The sequence below is a fragment of the Rana temporaria genome, chromosome 4 (assembly GCF_905171775.1).
Source record: "Rana temporaria chromosome 4, aRanTem1.1, whole genome shotgun sequence".
Lineage (NCBI taxonomy): Eukaryota > Metazoa > Chordata > Amphibia > Anura > Ranidae > Rana > Rana temporaria.
The window spans coordinates 263,361,773-263,382,776 of record NC_053492.1 but is presented as its reverse complement, the minus strand read 5'-3'; the positions used below and the strand labels follow the sequence as shown (position 1 = coordinate 263,382,776).

Below are 21,004 nucleotides of genomic sequence, written 5' to 3'. Positions count from 1 at the left end.
TTAACGAATATTAGTATACTTTTACCTTCTCAATCAGTTAACTCTGTTCAGTTTTTACCGGTTGTATTGCTTAACCCTTTCTTTCAGATTGTAGTCTCTAAAGAGGAGAGCCCTTTGATTCCTCTTGTGTTAAATTGCATTGTAACTGTACTGTCCCATTTTGTTGGTGCTATATAAAGCCTTATTCTCCAAAACTATTTCATACACCACTACTACTTAATGGTCCTCTGTGAGCTCCTGAATGTCTCCTTTTCCCTCCTCACTTCTGTTTGTTTGGAATAAGCAGTGGATGTTCGTTGCAACCATGTACACTGCTCTATGTACACTTCACATCCCATAATCGCTAGTTGTTGTCCATCTCAGGAGGTGGGAGCAAGAGAGGTGCTACATACGGATGGGGAAAAAACATTGCCATCCTCAAGTTAAATCACAGAAGAAACACACACACACTCACTTGGAGGGTGATGAGAGCAATTTAACAAAATCATCAATTGAACATTTTTGTTTAAACTAGAGTTTATCATCACTTTAATGGGATGACAGAACAATATTTAAGTTTTAAAATCAAAACGTAATGTAAGCAATGAAACCAGACAACAAAATTCTGCAGATCCACCTAGAGAGAAAAATCCCATAAACACACGGGCCTAGATCCACGAAGAAGTTACGTCGGTGTATCTATTGATACGCCGCGTAACTTCTAGGATGCTCCGGCGTATTTTGTTTTGTATCCACAAAACAAGATACGCCTGAAGCTGGGCTAGATCCGACTGACGTACGTCTTAGTACGCTGTTGGATCTAAGGTGCATATTTACGCTAGCCGCTAGGTGGCGCTTCCGTTGATTTCCGCGTTGAGTACGCAAATTAGCTAGATACAGCAATCCACAAACGTACGTCCGCCCGGCGCATTTTTTTTTTACGTAAGGCTTTTTTCGGCGTAACGTTACCCCTGCTCTATGAGGCGTACGCAATGTTAAGTATGGACGTCGGGCCAGCGTCAAATTTTCCGTCGTGTACGTCGTTTGCGTAAAACGTTCGCGAATAGGGCTTTGCGTAAATTACGTTCACGTCGTCTAGGCATTGAGCGGGCGTAATTTAATTTGAAAATTCAACGTGATACTGAGCATGCGCCGTACGAAAAAAAGCGTCATTTACGTGGGGTCAAGCTTATTTTACATAAAACACGCCCCCCTGTTCCTCATTTGATTTAGGCGCGCTTACGCCGGGAGATTTACGCTACGCTGCCGTAACTTTAGAGGCAAGTGCTTTGTGAATACAGCACTTGCCTCTCAAAGTAGCGGCGGCGTAGCGTAACTACGATATGCTACGCCTGCCTAAAATTACCCGCGCTACGTGGATCTGGCCCACTGGCTTTACATCTACTCATCCGAATATTATTCTCTACATTTAATGTCACTACCCCTGTGCCAACAGTATTGTTTATGTTGATTTTTGACATGTTGTGAAAACTTGGTTTTAAGTAAATAAGCCAATGTGTTCTCTATGAAAACTGAAAAGTACTACGTGATCTCAGATTTATATTTAGCCAGCGGAAGAACATATGGAGCGGTTTCTTAACATAGCTACTGAGGTAAATAAATGAGGAAGCATTAATACTAAAAAGGAGAAAATGACAACAGGGAAATTGGTACTTTGAAGAACATAATGGATTCTATGTTTTAAAACCAACGGCAGCAAACACTGTATTACCTTAGGAAAAAAAACAGGATGACAATAAAATGTGTTTTTATTAGGGCCAGTGCACACCTGAATCAGACAGGACCACGGCCCGCGTTCCTGTGCAGCCAGCAGCGATCACCATAGGTCATTTTCTTACTGTGCAGACAGCTGTGAATACCTGCGGGCACCGACGAACTATCATTATAGTGAACAGGGCTGGCAGCCGTACCAAGCTGCTCAGAGTCGCAGCAGAAATCAGAAGATTCTTGTGCTTCAATTTGCACTGGCCTAAATCGCAAGTGTGAATGTAGCCCAAGAGAGCCTTAACCACCTCAAGACCAGACACTTTCACCCCCTTCCTATCCAGGCCATTTTTCAGTTTTCAGTGCTGTCACACTTTGAATGAAAATTACTGTACCCAAATTAAATTTTTATCATTTTGAAACAGGTTACCAAATTGTTAACACAATGGTCCTCTATCCCCTTATCCTTAACAGGCAAAATTAATGTAATCTAGATGGACATTTTACCCAAATTCTTATACCTTTTTAGAGTCCTGCCCATTTCAGTACATCCCATTTCTCACGACATATTCAGCGTAGAATTATCTCCTTTATCTGGGGCACAGCTAAACCGAATACCTCTAAATCCACTCTATCTTCCACAACAACACGGAGGCTTAGGTCTCCCCAACTATTATCGTGCAGCTCACCTTGCACATTTACAGTACCTTAATACCATGCAGTGAAAGAAGTTCCGCTATAGGTAGCAATTGAATCTGTCGACTGTGACCCTATCTCAGTAGCCAATTTGTTATGGTTACGTCCAGTTGATCGTACCTGTATCCGCAATCCTATCACAAAACACTTTATCCATCTGGGAATCGATTCAAAACCACTCTCGGCCTTCAAATCGCTCCATATACCACGATTACCCTGCAGCTTGTTTTCACGGCTGTTCAGATCCTGGCACCCAACTCCATATAGGGTGGGATTGTAATAGCCCCAAAATTTTGGAAGGGAGTTTTTGATTTAGCTTCTAAAATGTTCGAAACTTCCATACAACCTATTACTGCTATAGCTCTTCTGAATATAAAACCAGACTGAATTACACAGAATCAATGTTGCCTTCTTTACAGCTCTTAAAGCGGTTGTAAACCGCATATATAATTTTTTTTTTTTTTTTTACCTGTAAGGCAAAATGCATAATCAGCTAGTATGCACCGCATAATAGCTGATTATGAAATACTTACCTCAAAACGAGGTGAACGACACTTACCTGGTTCACGCCGAGCGAGATGTCATCTTGCTCCGGCGTGTCTTCCGGGTATCGCCGCTCCAGCGCTGTGATTGGCTGGAGCGGCGCCGCTCCAGCGCTGTGATTGGCTGGAGCGGCGATGACGTCACTCCCGCGCATGCGCGCGGGAGATTTAAAATCGGCAAGGTCCGGCGGCTGCCGGATCTTCCGCCGTGGATCCCTCCTGCGCATGCGCCGCCCGCATTGCGAGGGGAATATCTCCTAAACCGTACAGGTTTAGGAGATATTCTTTTTACCTACAGGTAAGCCTTGTTATAGGCTTACCTGTAGGTAAAAGTGCAAATTTAAGGTTTACAACCACTTTAACAGCCACAAAACAAACCATAGCTATGGAATGGCATACTCAAAATTTGATTGTAGCCAAAACCATTCACAGAACCAATAGAGCCCTCATCCATGCTAAAATGGAAGCAATTGGGAGTGAAATTTGAAAAAGTTTGGCTACCTTGGGTTAAACATTGTTTGCCTCCAGACTTTGATGACACTTTACTATTGCCATGGTAAGAATACTTAATTTACCCTTTCATCACCCTTCATTCAGTTGAAGCCACACTACCTCTATCAAATTTAACCTTTACTCCCACTATATGTTTTCCCTCTCTTTACTTCTTACTCCTCTTTCACGACCCATTCCCTTTTGCCTAGGTTCACACTGCTGCGAATTCAAAATTGCGGTAAAATGCGCGATTTTACCGCAATTTCGCGGCCGCGATTTTGGCCGCAATTTAATGTAAATCACGGCCCGAAATCGCAAAAAGTAGTACAGGAACTACTTTTTGAAATCGCAGATGCGGCGTCGCACTGATTAGGACAGTGCCATTGCCGACAATTGCAGGCAAATGCCGCCGATTTGAGATGCGATTTGACATGTCAAATCGCATCTCAAATCGTTCCAAATCGTACCCAGTGTGAACCAGGGCTTTATCAGTTCTTATGTGGTACTCACAGGGTTGTTCTCCAGACCCATTAAAATGTACATTTGCTTTACTTATTTATTAACCACTTCCGTACCGTAGGATGTCATATGTGGGGGATATCTGAATGATGCCTGCAGCTACAGGCATCATTCAGATATCCTTCTCTTCAGGCGGCGATTCTGCGTACCATAAGAATGATCATAGCGGCGGTTCTGACGCTTGATTGTTCTTACAGGCGGCCGGAGGGGACATCCCCCCCTCCCGCCACCATCCGGTGCCTCTCCAGGCTCTCCTGTGCCATTGGAGGCCCGGAGAACGAATCGGCCACCGCCGGATGAGGAGGATAGAGATCTCCGGTGAACATTTCTTTCACTCATGGTTATTGTTTGGCTGAAGCCATTTATTATTAATCAACTGTGTTTATTCTTTTTAAATCATAATGGCAACAGAAACTACCCAAATGACCCTGATCAAAAGTTTACATACCCCAGTTCTTAATACCGTGTATTGACCCCTTTAACATCAATGACAGCTTGAAGTCTTTTGTGGTATTTGTGGATGAGGCTCTTTATCTTCTCAGGTGGTAAAGCTGCCCATTCCTCTTTGCAAAAAGCCTCCAGTTTCTGTACATTCTTGGGCTGTCATGAACTGCACGTGGCTCAATAATATTGAGGTCAGGAGACTGAGATGGGCACTCCAGAACCTTCACTTTATTCTGCTGTAGCCAATGACAGGTCAACTTGGCCTTGTGTTTTGGATCACTGTCATTTTGGAATGTCCATGTACGTCCCATGAGTAGCTTCCTGGCTGATTAATGCAAATGTTCCTCCAGTATTTTTCGATAACATGCTGCATTTATCTTGCCAACCATTTTGACCAAATTTCCTGTGCCTTTATAGCTCACACATCCCCAAAACATCAGTGATCCACCTCCGTAACATTCATCATAGACCTTGTTGACTGTTGATTGTGGCTTTGTGCCAGAAGGTTCTCTGCGCTGTTTGGCGTATTGTAAGCAGGATGCTTTGTGGCATTTGCGTAGTAATGGCTTTCTTCTGGTGACTCGACCATGCAGCCAATCTCTCTTCAAGTGCCTCCTTATTGTGCATCTTGAAACAGCCACACCACACGTTTTCAGAGAGTCCTGAAATTTCACCTGACGTTATTTGTGGGTTTTTCTTTGCATCCCGAACAAATTTTTCTGGCAGTTGTGGCTGAAATTTTAGTTGGTCTAACCTGACCATGGTTTGGTTTTAACAGAATCCCTAATTTTCCACTTCTTAATTAGAGTTTGAACACTGCTGATTGGCATTCTCAATTCCTTGGATATCTTTTCATATCCCTTTTCTGTTTTATACAGTTCAACTACATTTTCCCGCAGATATATTAACAATTATTTTGCTTTCCCCACGACTCAGTTTCCAGAAACATCAGTGCAGCACTGGATGAAAGATGCACTAACCATGAGTGAAAAAAATGTTTTGTGTTATCATTCATATTCTCTGAAAAATGGCCAAGAAATCATAAATTCTGCCAGGGTATGTAAACTTATTGTAACATTTTATCTTATGTATCACAAAACTCAACCAATTGTCTCAAAACCAAATGTCATGTTTAGGGAACATACAGTTAGATTTATATATATTTGGACACCGGCACAATTTTAGATTTTTACAGGTATTTACCAAAACATATTCAAGCTATAGTTCTGTAATGAATATGCAAATACCACAAGGTGCAAACCATTCATAAGCCTGAAGAATAGAAAAGCCAGATTCGACTTTGCCAAAAAACATCTAAAAAGTCAGACCAGTTCTGGAAAAGCATCCTCTGGGCGGATGAAACTAAAACTAATCTGTACCAGAATGACGGGAAGAAAAAAGTGTGGCGAAGGCTTGGAACAGCTCATGATTCAAAGCACACAACATCATCTGTAATACATGGTGGAGGCAGTGTGATGGTATGGGCATGCATGGCTTCCAGTGGCACTGGGTCATTAGCATTTATTGATGATGTGACAGAAGCAGCCGGATGAATTCTGCAGTGTTTAGAGATATGCTATCTGCCCAGATTCATGCAAATGCAGCCAAGTTGATTGGATGGCATTTCACTTGCCGAAGGAAAAACTAAAGGCAGAAAGACCCACAAACAAAGAATAAATGAAAACAGCTGCAGTTAGAGCCTGGCAAAGCATCAGAAAGGAGGAAACCCAGTCTTGTAATATCCATGGGTTCCAGACTTCAGGCAGTCACTGCCAGTAAAGAATTCTCAATAAAACTATTAAAATTAACATTTTGGGGGGCGGAGCCAGTGGCCAACACGTAAGCAGCACTGTGAATGAGCTCTGGTTGGGACAAAATCTCCTGCTAATATCCTGAATGCCAGAGACACCGATCCTGCACCACACCGGACACCTAACACTCCACAGAGCTGGCAGTACTAATTGATATGGTGAAATACAGACCAGCACCCATTTAATCCGCTGTGGAACGTCTGTCCAGTTATGCCTGGGGATCCCAAGATGGCAGCAACCATGGGGAGGAGGCTCAGGGTCCCAGCAGCACACAGCGGAATGGAGCCAATTGTTCACCCACTGACCCCAGGTAAGCCCGCTGCCCCGCAGGGTTCATGGGCTGAGAAGGGGCTTCTGACTGGACAGACTATCCCAAAAAGACCCGGGGAACATAGCACTGACAAAGGAGGGCACAGAGCCCGCTCTGAAACAAATTATGAAGGCTATACACACCTGCCAATCTACCCTGACTAAACACATAGATGGCATGAGGGCTGAAATGTCTTTCCTAAAGCAAGATGTGCAGAACATTAGGGAGAGGGCCACAGAAGCTGAGCAAAGAATCAGTGATCTGGAAGATGTAGTCCGTCGATTAGAAGACACAGTGCAAACTATACAGAGAGAAGTCAATGCACACACTGACAAATTAGGAGACATGGAAGACCGCCAAAGAAGAAACAATATTAGATTTGTAAGATTCCCTGAAGGGGCAAAGGGTAAACAACCTCAAGTTTTCCTGGAACATTGGCATGGTGGAAACCACTTTCTCCCGCTTATTTTCTATTGAAAGGGTGCATAGGTTCCCTTCCAACCCCCCCCCCCCTCCTCAGGGGCGCATCCTACATTTTAGAGATCGTGAGAATATCCTCAGTGCCGCACGATCCATGGGCGACTTACAGTATAATGGCAATTACGATTGTAACCTTTAATTTTTTCTTACTATATATGTACACTTGGCAAATAAAAACGTTTAAAAAAAATTGTGCCTGTGTCCAAATACGGTTCAAATCTGGACCGGTTCAGCAAAAAACTAACGAGATTCGAACCATGCATGGGCAGGCTGAATGTACCAAGTTGATTGATCAACTTGAGTACAACCAGCCTGTCATATTTTACGTCCGTTTGTCTTTTCCCTTGTGGTGACGCCTTCCCTCAACGTCCCCGCCAGTAGAATACAATGACTTAGCGGGAGGGATCCCCCTGTCAACACTGTCCGTGGTTGCAGGAAAGAAATTTACTCCATGTATCGCCTGCCTTAGTGTAGCATCACCTATAGCAGTCCCAGTTTCTATAAGCCACAGGGGATGGCTGGGACTGGTGTCTGGCAGGAAGTGCAGATGGGTCAGTTCAGGCTGCAGGCAGAGACATGGTCAGCAAACAGGCAAAGGATCAATTCCAGACAGCAGGCAGAAACGTGATCGATAAACAGGCCAGGTTTAGTACAGGCTGCAGGCAAAGGAAACAGCTGCACTGCTGTGGCGGTGATCAGGAAAACAGCTACTAACTTACACTGGTCTGGTGACATTGGGACTGGTGTGGCGACAATCATAGACACGGTTGCTGGCTTACACTGGTGTTTTAGAAACTGTGACTGGTGTGGTGGTGATCAGGCATAATACGACTGGTGATGTGGCGGTGATCAGAGACAATGTGACTGGTGTGGCAGTGATCAGAGGCATCGAGTGGTGCGGCAGTAATTAGGGACATGGAGTGGATGGTGGCGATTAGGGACACTGACTGGTGAGGCAGTGATTACGGATATTGACAACACTGGTCTGGTGACATTGTTCTGCTGTGTCAGTGATCATAGATAATGGAGGGGATATCAGAGCATCCAGCCATTATACATGATCAATGCCACAGCAGTACGATGTCACCATAGTGACACTGCATTTGCTCTGATGACAGTATGTAAAATAATAAAAAATATATTTTTAACCCGTGCGTTCTCCCGGAACAAAGCTTGTCCTGCCTGGCTGTATATGTAGTGGCTAGGTGGAAACTATTAAGCCCTTGTTGACCTTTCTAATTGAGCAATGTGAGGGCCACACCTTTCAAGCACACCTGTGCCCTGCACATACCAAGTGGCAAGCAGTTGTTGTGAATGAGAAGCTAAGGGAATGGAGGCAATCTGCTTGCTTTATTCTAGGAAACTACCACTTAAAAGTGTTTGTAAAACCCAAATCTATTTTAAAGCAGAGCTCCAACCCAGAGGGGAAGCTCTGTTTGTATGCCTCCTCCTCCTCCAGTGGGTTCCTGGTTTTGACTCCCACTTCTGCCTGAGCTTGCGGCGGCAAACTCAATTGAAAGTTCGGCCCTCCTTCTCCTTCCCATGTCGGCAGTCTATTCACAAAGCGCATCGCAGTAGGGAACCGGCTGTGAAGTCACAAGACTTCACTGCCGGTTTCCCTTAGCCGAGATGGCGACAGCAGCACCCGAGAGTGGACTGAAAAACTGGCTTGGGTGAAGACACCACTTTATTCGAGGACAGGTAAGTATCCCAATATTAAAACTTCAGCAGCTACAGTATTTGTAGCTGCTGACTTTTCATTTTTATCTGAAGAAGCCTAGAGTTATGCTTTAGGTATGCTTGGCCTTATGCCTCACTGTATACAGCTTTAAGTCTTAACCCTATTTTTTATTTATTTTTTGCGAGGCAGTGGTTTGACTTTTTTAGCTTGAAATAGAAAGTGCAAGAGATTTTGCAACAGTTTTACAAAAATGATTTGCATAGGAAAACTGTATGCAGTGTGGCAAACATACTGCAACATACTGTACAGTGGGTTTACATACACTTTAATAATCCTTAACACTGACAATTACAGAGTATAACCACGGACTCCTGGACCACAATACAGGGCCAAAAACAGATCCACATTCCACCACTACAAATGCCACAAGCCCTTCACTTGCTCACTACTATTAAAGTCTCCAATATGATATCTAGAAAAGCTAATAGCTTCCAAAATAGAATGCAGATAGGAGTACATTTCCTTACCTGGTAATTGTCCCTTCTTCTTTCAGTAGGATTCTACCAATGCGGTCGGAGGTCAAATTAGTCAGTACCCCACAGGCAAAGTAGCAGACATTTTGGTGGCTAGAGTCCAGTAAGGTAACTAGGAATTTATACACTAGGATAGGAAATAAAAAATAAACACTTTTAGGAATCGCATTAAAAATTACGTTTTAGTGATGTCCTCCTATCATCAAATGACTACAGTGATGCAGTGCTTCAAAAGGAGGAACTAATAGATAAAAAAAAAAAAAAGAAGCAGAAACTTTAACTGTATTCATCTGAAAGATAAGCAGTAGTAATACTACACAGAGTCATATTATTTAATTAGAACTCAGTAAAAAGATGCTCACTTTATTGTTCATTGAGGGAAACAGGTTTGAACAAGTCTTGCACATATGGGTTATAATGCCGCCTACAGAAGATTTAGGTAACAGCTTAAATAACCATTAAGCCAGCCCCCATATAACCCTGCCTTGAACCACTATGTTTTTGCTAGTGTCCTGCAGTGGAAAACTCAAATTATATTTTTTACTGTGATTTTTATTTTCATCGATAATGTCTTTGAGAACTTCAATCAAGACCTCAAACATGCTGCTTAAGCCAGTCTCTTCACAGCAGCCACCTGTATTGGTAAATCCTCAGAAACACCTTTTGGAGGCCATACCTGTACCCTGCTAGACTGAACATTGTGGGGCTAGCCTGGAATGTGACCTTCAGGCACTAGGCTCTGCATTTTGGCATAATCCAGACCTTACTGTAACGTACGTTATCCACTAGGCTATTTTCAAGTCCAGAGCTGTGTCAAAGCCTCTAGTGTCATCCAGAATCACTTTGTGAGTAAGCCTATGGACATGGCAAAAGATATGATTGTTGTATCATCATGGAGCACTGAGTTCTGCATTGTGGTACTTTGTACACTGTCAGCTGTAGAGTATTTTATCCAGGTCTAGAGCATACCCACTGGTGTGACCCAGTCTCTGAAGACTCACTTTGCACATAAAGCCTTCAGATTTCATGTGGATATTTCCTCAGTATAGCTATAGAAGTCCGACTGGTACTTTGCAGGTTAGTCTGGTGCATGACCTTCACTCACTAAGTTCTGCAACCTTTGGGCACTGGACTTTGCTTAGGACACTTCCCCAAATTTAGTATACTGTTTCAACTACAAATGGTTTTCAACTTCAACTTCCAGGTTCAGAGCGAAGGCATATCCTGCAGTGTGCCAGTCTCTAAGAACTAAAACAGTGAGTATAGGTAGGTCAGACTGAAGCACTGGAAGCTACTTCGCAGTTGCAGACTTTAAAAATGTTTCCACCATCATTACACTGGTTCTCATGTTTAAGGCCAAGATAAGGAGCACTGAGGTTGACTACAAGTTAGAGTGTTAGGATTGCGCAGTTCACATTCTTTCTCCCACATTTGAGCTTAGAAGTGCACTGTCCTGTTGTGGCTCCAGCTTCTCTGATATCCAGTCTCTAATTTGGCTCCACTGCCTGCCTACAGTGACTTGGTCACCTCTGGCCACCTGCAACCCTTAACACCAGCTGTTAGCAATAGTCACAAAGCCAGGTAATTCCTCATTTTGGGCCTAGTTGTTCTCTGCTACTTGTGGCAACAAAGATGCACTGAGGACAGTTCTGCTACAATGGGTGACCTTAGCCCATATCCCTTGATTGCTAAAAGCAGCAACTTCTTTTTTTTTTTTTTTTTAAGTTAAAATCTTTTTCTGAGCCAAGAAAAAAGATAAACAAGATTAAATATGAACTGGGCCCCGGATGTAGCTCCTCCACAACTGGCCCTAAATAGATTATTGCAATGCTGATTATTGGGATAGATGGGCCATCAGGTGCTGACCAGCTCTAATGCCCCGTACACACCATCACTTTATGTGATGAAAAAAAAAATGACGTTTTTGAAACTTCAATTTTAAAAGACGAAGTTGCCTACACACCATCGTTTTTCTCACAATGTTCTAGCAAAGCGAGGTTACGTTCCACCACTTTTTCCATTGAAGCTCGCTTCATAAGTAGCTTCTGGGCATGCGCGGGTGAAAAAACGTCGTTTTAAACGACGTTTTTTACTACACACGGTCAATTTCTGTGAAGTAAAAGTTGACGTTTTGAAAAACGACACATAAAATTGAAGCATGCTTCAATTTTTTTTGGTCGTTTTTTAGAAGACATAAAACGACGTTTTCCCCCACACACGGTCAATTAAAGTGACGTTTTTAAAAACGTCATTTTTTTTCATCACATAAAGTGATGGTGTGTACGCGGCATTAAGGTTACAGGATGGGTGGGTATTGGGTCAGGTGGTTTGAGAAGTGCTTTGCTGGTATCGTCAGGTTGAGGTGGTTTATGTTTTGTTTTTTCCCCCCTTTTTTATATATTTTTATTTTTTATGCCTCGGTTTCTCCTTTTGCAAGCTAAAGTGAGGGGTATGCTGGAAGTTGTGCTTGGTACTTATTTCAGGGATATTTTTGTGTTTATATAGTGCTCCTTATATTTGTACGACTGTCAATGTATCCTATGCGGCCCTTCTTTTCCTTTTCTTGGCTGCTGACTTGTTATGTATGTGCCCTTTTACTTTTCTACAATGAAACACCTTTTTTGATTTAAAAAAAATATGAACTGGGCAAAGAATCTATCCTCAGTAAGATATGGTAACGGTTACATTTTTTCTTGCAAGTTGAGGGGTTCTGGGTTCAGCTTTCACCAGGGGTTCTATGGGCATGTATCAGTTATAACCAGGGCTTTTTTTCAGGGGGAACTTGGGGGAACTCAGTTCCACCACCTTTGGCTCAGACCCTTTGATGCCTGCTCACCACAATCACTTGTAAACACAGAAGTCTGGTTACTGTGTTTACAAGTGACAGCTTTGTAATCTGCTGAACTCTGCACTCTGTATGTAATGCAATTCTGGTATTTAATGCCCCTTTAAGACCCTTCTACTGTTTGTGAAATCTAAACGGGTCGTGGTTGAGTTCCTGCACCTATTTTCTGAGAAAAAAAGCTCTGGTTATAACATAAGGTAAACCTGGTGAGTTTGGCATGGAAATATTTTGGATTCTCATAAACATGTGCAGAGATCACACAACTGACAAACCCTGACTGCCTGCATTTGTACTTGAGGATACTTTGTGTAATTCCCTATCTGAAAAAAAAAAAAAGCAAAATACATGTTTTAGCAGAAAAATTTCACATAAAAAGATGTCACCAGACAAATGTCATAACATAAAGGGATTTACATATGAAACGTAGCTGGTATAGCTGAGAGGGCCAATAGTGTATGTAAACTACAAGGAGGAAAGTAGTACACAAAAAGGTTTACTGCAGAATGAAAAAAAATAAAGGTTTTGGTTTCAACTCAAGCTAACACAATAGGACAAAGATTATTTTCCAAAAAGTAAGTTCTCAGCTTAGTCAAATCAGAACTGTTCTTCTGTTAAAGCTTTGTGTATTGATCTTATTGTATGGCAAAATTACATAACATATTTTATGTTGATAGTGGGTAACGCAAGGCATTGGACATACCTCTGTTCTCAACAATGAAGTCCCGAACATCTTGGTAGTGAGAGAGATTGGCAAATACTCGGGCTGCTTCAAGAATTCCCTCCATGTTATTTGAAAGCAGCAGTTTGAACATCACTGTTGATTAAAGAAAAATGTTTCTTTGCGTGTTCCCAAATCTTCAAAATATAAAATATATAATTTGGTTCTATGCCATTTCAGTATACTGTATGTCACATTTCACAGTGGAACACATACAGCATAGTTGTCATTTCATATGTCTGCACCTGGTATAGGCTGCTCTTGCTCCAATCAGGAGGAGGGTAGATCGATGCCTATGCAAGAGCCCCTGCTAAGATAAGGCCAAGCACTAGCATACAACTCCACCCATACAGTGACCCCGCCTCAAACACCATCTCGTCTCCCACTATCTTTTCCCCCAAACATTCTGTCACCCTCTCACTCATTATGTGTGTTGCAGCTGGTCATATCAGTTAAAGACCCTCATGGGAAGAAGAAGAGCATTGTGATTAAAGGATTAAAGTGGTTCTAAAGGCTGAAGGTTCTGCAATAAGGTAACAAACAGAGTGCAGCCCCCCCCCCCAGCCCCCCTTATACCGCGTTTCCCCGCAAATTAGACCTACCCCAAAAATAATCCCTACTGTGATCTTCAGCCCTAGTTTAAAGTGGTTGTAAAATCCTAAAATACACTGCATTACAGTATTCTATAATGTAAACTGTATGTTTATGTAATATATTTGTGATAATGTGATAAATACCTTTGTTACAGTGTCGCTTGGCACTCAGCTAATTCCCCTGCTGCTCTCCTCCTATTCTGGCAGCTGTCATTGGGGGATCTCGGCCCCCCTCCCTGCAGTGCTCAGAATGGGGAAGAGCGATCAGGCGGGTCACGGAAGCGCCGAGCGGCGTTATAAGAGGGTAGATTACAGAAAATTGCACAGTTTACATGATATAATACTGTAATACAGTGCATTTTAGGATTTAAAAGCATTTTTACTCAGTTCCACTGGCGATTCCTGACAGGCAGGGAGGGAGATGGGGAGAGACAGCACATGACAAGCCCAACCCCGAAAATAAGCCCTACTGGGTCTTTTGCTGCCAAAATAATATAAGACCCACGCTTATTTTCGGGGAAACACGGTACAAACCTGAGCCTGATCTCAATCCAGTAATGTGCACGGAAGCAACAGCTCTCTCCCTCCTCATTGGCTCAGAGACAGCAGAAAGAGCCATTAGCTGTTACTGACTGACTGCCTGTGAAGAGGCACAGCCGAGTCATGCTCTGTGTCTATGGAAACACAAAGCCAGCACGGGAGCAGGCCAGCACAAGTGTCCCATAGTGAGCAGATTGATATGGTGGGTGCTCGGTGGGGAAGGGTGAGGAGGAGGACTGGGGCTGCTCTGTCTAAAACCACTGCACAAAACAGGTAAATAAAACAAGCAATATACTGTTAAAAAAATAATAAGCGTTTACAATTACTTTAAAGTGTCACCAGCTTTAGTTTACATTTCATTTAGAATAGAGGGTTTGCAGAGTCCCTTACATAATTGTGTTGTTTGACACTTCATTTAGTTCCATGTGCCAGGGTGTACCCTCTGTTGCAAAAGTCAGGCACCCAAAATCAGTACTTTACTGCTGGAGGGCCACGGTGCCTAATGCATAAGGGTCTAAAGAACTGTGTGCATTGTCCAGACAATATACGGTATAACTGATATACTGTATAACCTATAAACAGATACAGTATCTCAAAAAATGGAGTACACCCCCTCACATTTTTTGTAAATATTTTATTATATCTTTCCAACACACAGCCACTAATGTTTAAACCGCTGGCAACAAAAGTGAAAATGTCCAAATTGGGCCCAAAGTGTCGATATTTTGTGTGGCCACCATTATTTTCCAGCACTGCCTTAACCTTGTTGGACATGGAGTTCACCAAAGCTTCACAGGTTGCCACTGGAGTCCTCTTCCACTCTTCCATGATGACATCACAAAGCTGGTGGAAGTTAGAGACCTTGCGCTCCTCCACCTTCCATTTGAGGATGCCCCGCAGATGCTCAATAGAATTTAGGTCTGGAGACATGCTTGGCCAGTCCATCGCCTTTACCCTCAGCTTCTTTTGCAAGGCAGTGGTCATTTTTTAGGTGTGTTTGGGGTTGTTATGTTGGAATACTGCCCTACAGCCCAGTCTCCGAAGGGAGGGGATCATGCTCTGCTTCAGTATGTCACAGCACATGTTGGCATTCATGATTCCCTCAATAAACTGTAGCTTCCCAGTGCCAGCAGGACTCATGCAGCCCCAGACTATGACACTCCCACCACCATGCTTGACTGTAGGGAAGACACACTTGTCTTTGTACTCCTCACCTGGTTTATCTTGGTCTCGTCAGACCACAGGACATGGTTCCAGTAATCCATGTCCTTAGTCTGCTTGTCTTCAGCAAACTGTTTGCAGGCTTTCTTGTGCATCATCTGTAGAAGAGGCTTCCTTCTGGGACGACAGTTATGCAGACCAATTTGATGTAGTGTGTGGCGTAAGGTCTGAGCACTGACAGGCTGACCCCCACCCCTTCAACGTCTGCAGCAATGCTGGCAGCACTCATATATCCATTTCCCAAAGACAACCGCTAAATTTGACGCTGCACTCAACTTCTTTAGTCGACCATGGCGAGGCCTGTTCTGAGTGGGACCTGTCCTGGTTAACCGCTGTATGGTCTTGGCCACCATGCTGCAACTCAGTTTCAGGTTCTTGGCAATCTCCTTATAGCCTAGGCCATCTTTATGTAGAGCAAAACATTTTTTTTCAGATCCTCAGAGTTCTTTGCCATGATGTGCAATGTTCCAGTAACCAGTATGAGAGAGTGAGAGCAAAAACACCAAATTTAACACACCTGAGACCTTGTAACACTGACGAGTCACATGACACCGGGGAGGGAAAATGGTTAATTGGGCCCAATTTAAACATTTTCACTTGGGGGTGTACTCACCTTTGTTGCCAGCGGTTTAGATATTAATGGCTGTGTGTTGAGTTATTTTGAGGGGGACAAAAAATGTACACTGTTATACAAGCTGTACGGTCACTACTTTACATTGTAGCAAAGTGCCATTTCTTAAGTGTTGTCACATGAAAAGATAATAAAATATTTACAAAAATGTGAGGGGTGTACTCACTTTTGTAAGATACTGTATGTCTTTTGTTTTTCTAGAGCACAAAAGGTACAATGTTATGGGCTGCTATGGGAGGCACAGCCAGTACTTCAGTTTATTTAAAGAAGGGTCATTTTCTCTATATTCTAGATGGGAATATTTAAAATTACACTGTACATTACATCACCGTACAAAGGAAGACTCACATTTGGAAATCTCAAGTCTCCTCTTGGTAATAGCAGAGCTGTCATTTTCATAGAAAGATAAATTACTGAGCGTTGCTACAGTATTGATCACCAGTTCCTCACATTCATCTATCGACTTGTACTCTAATTGTAAAAGACAGCCAAGAGCAATGTAAAATGTGAGATCATTATAAACACAGAATATAATCCAAGGTTAAGCAATAAAATAACAAAATCAAAACAAATATGCAGAATCTGGCTCCAGCTGAGAAAAGGGACCTGAAGCATTTACAGAAATAAGCCATGTGATCAGCACAAGCTTTAGCTTTATCAGGCTTTTCAAATCAGCAAAAAAAAAGCATGTTGTGTATTATCAACTTTCTGCACATCACAAAGCTTCCTGTTTTTCATTTATTTAAAAGTAGAGGTATAGGAAGAAAAAAACGAAACAAAAGAAAACAAAACAACAGCCATACTCACCTCTATGGCTGCAGCAGGTCCCCGATCACACATGACCAATGACAGCTCAGTTCTCAATGCATTCTAAGAAGAGAGCAGTGACTGGTCACCGCTCTCTGCTCTGCCCCTCAAGCGCTCACTGGAGTGCTGGGCTGAAGAAGGGGTGGGAGAGGCTGAGCCAGCTGACGATCAGGCATCTGGGTGGATCTCAACATGATTGTCGAGATCCTTTTGGAGCCTGGAGAGGCTCCGTTATGTCAGCTGATAGCGGGCTATAATGCTAATATCAGCGTGAATTATAAAGGTCCGATGTCCAGAAAAAATAGTACTATTAATATGAAGACATAATTAAAGTCTAAATTAAGCTAAAGTTTTTTTACTTGGCTAGAGTAGGGACAAGTTAATATTTATATTAAGGCTTTTACTCCTGTGATTCCAACAGGAAGATTTTCCTCTGGTTTGTATATTTGAAAATTCCCCATAGCCTTCTGTGCAAGTATGAGATGAGGTATGGAGATGTAGAGCTGAAAGCTTGCAGGGAAACTTCAGAATGAGAAGTGACAGAGCAGGAGTTGCAACCATGTCATCCTAGGGCACAGCACCAGGTGGAAAACAGGTTTTATAGAGAGGTCCTTTAAGACAAATTTGCATGTGGGACATTTTTTACTTTTTTAAGTTGTATGTTATCCCCATAAACTTGAGAAGAGGTGACCCAAAGATTGTTAGGCCAGCCAAAGACAGCTTGAATCAGCAGGAACTGACCGATATTCAAACAGTGTATGGGCAGGCTGAATACCAAGTTGATTGTTCAATCAACTTGGGTACAACCAGCCTGCCAGATTCACTTGTGATTATCATTAGCGGCTGCTATAGCCACTAGCAATAATCATTGTCTTCTCCCGGCGGGGACAGCTTCTTCCACGAGCAGACAATAGTTTAGCAGGCAGCATTCTCTAGTCAGCACTGACTGTGTTAATGGGGGAATCGCGCAAATTTCTTTGGTTGCAGGAAATAAAATTGTACCCGCTATGGCCTGTCTTATTCAACCAGGACTTTCATTTCTCTGTATAAATAGACAAGCTCATCATCTGCTGAGATTAACCTACATATGGCTTTTTTTTAATGGGTTCAGTGTAAAAGGGCCACTAATTTAATCAGATATTATCAGGAACTGCTTTTTCACCTGTAGAGGGCATTGTAGCAGCTGCTAAAGAGCTGTAGCAGCCTCGTTACCACCCCTTGCTGCATATTTACTGCAGTTAATAAGATAAAAGTGTTTGCATTAGCAGCAGTGCTCGAGTCTCTGGCTGTGTACTTATAGCACCAAGGGGTAGAAGTCTGTCTTCCCCTTACTTAAAGGGTCATGTTTAGCCAGACAAAAGATTATTCCCACTGTGAGTTAAAATTACTATTTGTACATAATGCTTTAAGTCATCCAATTGTTAATTCAAACTTGCACTTGAGCAATTTGTTGTTGAGGAGCAGAAACAGAACTAAATCATACACTTAGAAAGGAAGTGCCTCCCTTAGACATGTCAAGAGCTCTTTCTTCTATGAAGCAAAAGAGGTATAAAAAGGAACAGGTTTACAAGTGATGGAAATATAAAGGAGGAAAAAATGTATTAAACAAAAGTAAAAATATTAACATTTACTGAGAATTTTCACAGGACTCACCTAGAACCTGAATTAAATGAGAAATACAGTCTTGATCAGCAGCCAAATATTTGCCAACGTTTGGATGAACAGACAGGTTGGCCAACAGGTTTACTAATTTTATCAACATATCCTCAACTTCAGAAGGTTTTTTCTGTTTTTTAGGGTTCTCTTGTTGAATAGATTTTGTTGGTTGCATCTTTACATCAAGTTCACAGTAAAAATGTAATAAACGTATAAGTGTTGTAATGCTTCCTTTTACTTTATAGAAATCCTCACGTGCTGTACTTGTCTTGGCAGTTAAGTTACTAAGCGTGAATGCTATCCGAACAACAAGGTCCTAAAAAGAATGGAAATACATTTTAAATATGGATATTACTTTTGAGGAAAAGAGCTACAAGATAGGGTTCCTTGTTGTTTAGCACCCAAGTTGATTTAAATCCCATGTGCCCGTTGACACCTGATATCACCAAGAAAGTTCATATTTCATGCATTTCAATGTGCATCCGACATTGAGGCCTCTCATGAAATCACATTTCTGGCAATAATTCCTGGGTTAATTTCCAAAATAAAAATGGCATCCTAAGACACTGCCCCCCCCTCTCCTGGAGTGGGTCCATATTCTCAACAACATCACGTGATGGAGATGCTGGTGGCAGAATATAGTGTAGAACCTGAAAAAAAAAATCTTTATGAGGTGAACCTGTTGGTGGGCCTTTAGTGATACGGCGGACTTTTGAGCCCTTATTACACAATAACCTATCCAGCTTATCTGATCTCCGTCAGTCTCCAAATGCCTCTGGAATCCTTTTAACTCCCATCATTCTTCAAATCTCTGTTATCTTGGGTGGACCATGTATGTGTCTTCCAAATAGTTTCCCTCTCCTGTCATTTACATTGTTACTTTCTCTTGTTCCTTTTTTTTTTGTTTAATTATGCCCCCCCCCCCCCCCCCAGGTTCTGAAGTGGCCTTCTAATACTTAGTACTTCTTGCATTTTCAAATGTTTTCATTTTCAAATGTCTGAACTTCCCCAAACAGTTATTTAATGGAACCATTTGTGTATTGCTCATTTATTGCAGTATGTATGTCTGTTGACAGTATTCATTGTATTTTTAAAACTACTTGAATAAAAAAGTTATTTGACAAAAAAAAAAAAAAGATATAATTATATTAAAAAATAAAGACTATTATGCAATGACAAATTGATTACCGTATACAACTCACAAACTGAATCTTAAATATGAACAATGGAAGCATATTTAAGCGAAGCTTGGAATTCATTCTCATCACACTGAAAACAGACTTGTCTGTTAACTAAAAATAATGAACAGGCTACAATTCTAAAATATAGGTGAATAGCGATCAAAGCACATACTTGCAGATGTATTTATCAACAGTCTCTGTAATATTTAAGTGGCATCTGCTCCTTTTGCAAACGAGTAACCAAGTTGATGGGTCATAAATAAACAATGTTTATTAAAAGTAGCAATTGCTCAGCTTACACCGAGGTCTTAGAACAGAGGTGGAGAGGTGAGGACAATCTACACAGAGAGCAGCAGCACGAACTGTAAATAGCAAAGAGCTGGATAGTGGGGAGGTGGACCGTGACAAGAAATGCAAGCCGCCTGTCAGCATGTGTGAGGTGGTGTCTGCCTTCCGAGGTGAAACCCGAGCCGCAACAGCGGTGGACCGCATTCACTGGCACGATGATACCAGGGGGCTTGAGACAGCAAAGAACAATTCAGGACTTGCCGGGCAAGGATGTTGTCAGACATTAATGGGACCAAACCTCAAACTACATCCATGGTATGTCCTCAAGCACACTGTGTGGGGGATTGTAGTGGGTTGGCATTAGCGTTTCAGGGCACCGCCCCTTTGTCAATGTCATCCCATTACAGTGGTTGTTGGGAGGAATACTGTATTTGGAGGAAAAATCCCTTTGCCATACACTTGGTTTATTTTGGAAGATACATAGATGATTGTTATTATCTGAGATGGTTCCCTGAAGGAGGTTGAGGCCTTTTCCCAGCACTGCAACGACAACCAAATGGGTTTAAACTTCAGTCATGTTTATGATTGGGATACCTTGACATTTCTGGATCTTGAGTTAAGTCATCAAAACCACCAATTTATATCCAGACCACACTTCAAGATCACAGCTGCCACCATCCAAAATGGATTTAAAACATTCCGAAAGGGGCAAAAAACACTGGGTTGAGGAGAAACTGTACTTTTGATACAAACGACACCATTCAAGGAGCCATACTTAAAACCTAATTTTTAGAAAAAGATTATGATGAGGACTCAATCTGTAGGTCTAGCTGGCCCAGCTTCCAATGGAGATTAAAAATAGTTCAACCCTTCCAAAATGATCTGAAGTTCATCACCAATTTTCGCTATAAGTACCGGCAGGTGGAAATGATAATATTGAAATAGTGGACCATCCTAACTAAAGATCCCAAACTCAAATCAGTGATATCGGTAAGATCTTGTTTTGTATACAAAAAAGCTCCCAGTATAAAAACATCATAGCCCCCCAGTAAACTTAAGAAGACCATATAACAGTACCATCCCCTGGCAAAATTTTCCAACACACAGTGTAAAAATAAGCCCTGTAAGGCTGGATTCACACCTATGCATTTTTTGTGCTTTTTGCATTTTGGCGATTTGCACCACAGTCCATTTAACATGGTTTCCTATGGTTATCGAACAAATTCCAAGTGGTATCCCGTTTGTATAAAGGTTCCAAAAACATCATCTATGTAAATCATTCTGGATCTTCACACTTAACACTTTGGCACTG

The 21,004-nt window shown here is 42.1% G+C and overlaps 1 protein-coding gene across 1 annotated transcript in view; it reads right to left on the bottom strand.

The window, feature by feature from the left end:
* Nucleotides 1-21,004, bottom strand: part of ARMC2 (armadillo repeat containing 2) — a 161,130-nt gene that overhangs the window by 3,813 nt on the left and 136,313 nt on the right. Inside the window, 4 exon segments of the mRNA XM_040350207.1 lie at nt 9,207-9,339; nt 12,758-12,871; nt 16,109-16,231; nt 18,221-18,539. Of these exon segments, the coding sequence (XP_040206141.1) occupies nt 9,207-9,339; nt 12,758-12,871; nt 16,109-16,231; nt 18,221-18,539 (689 nt within the window).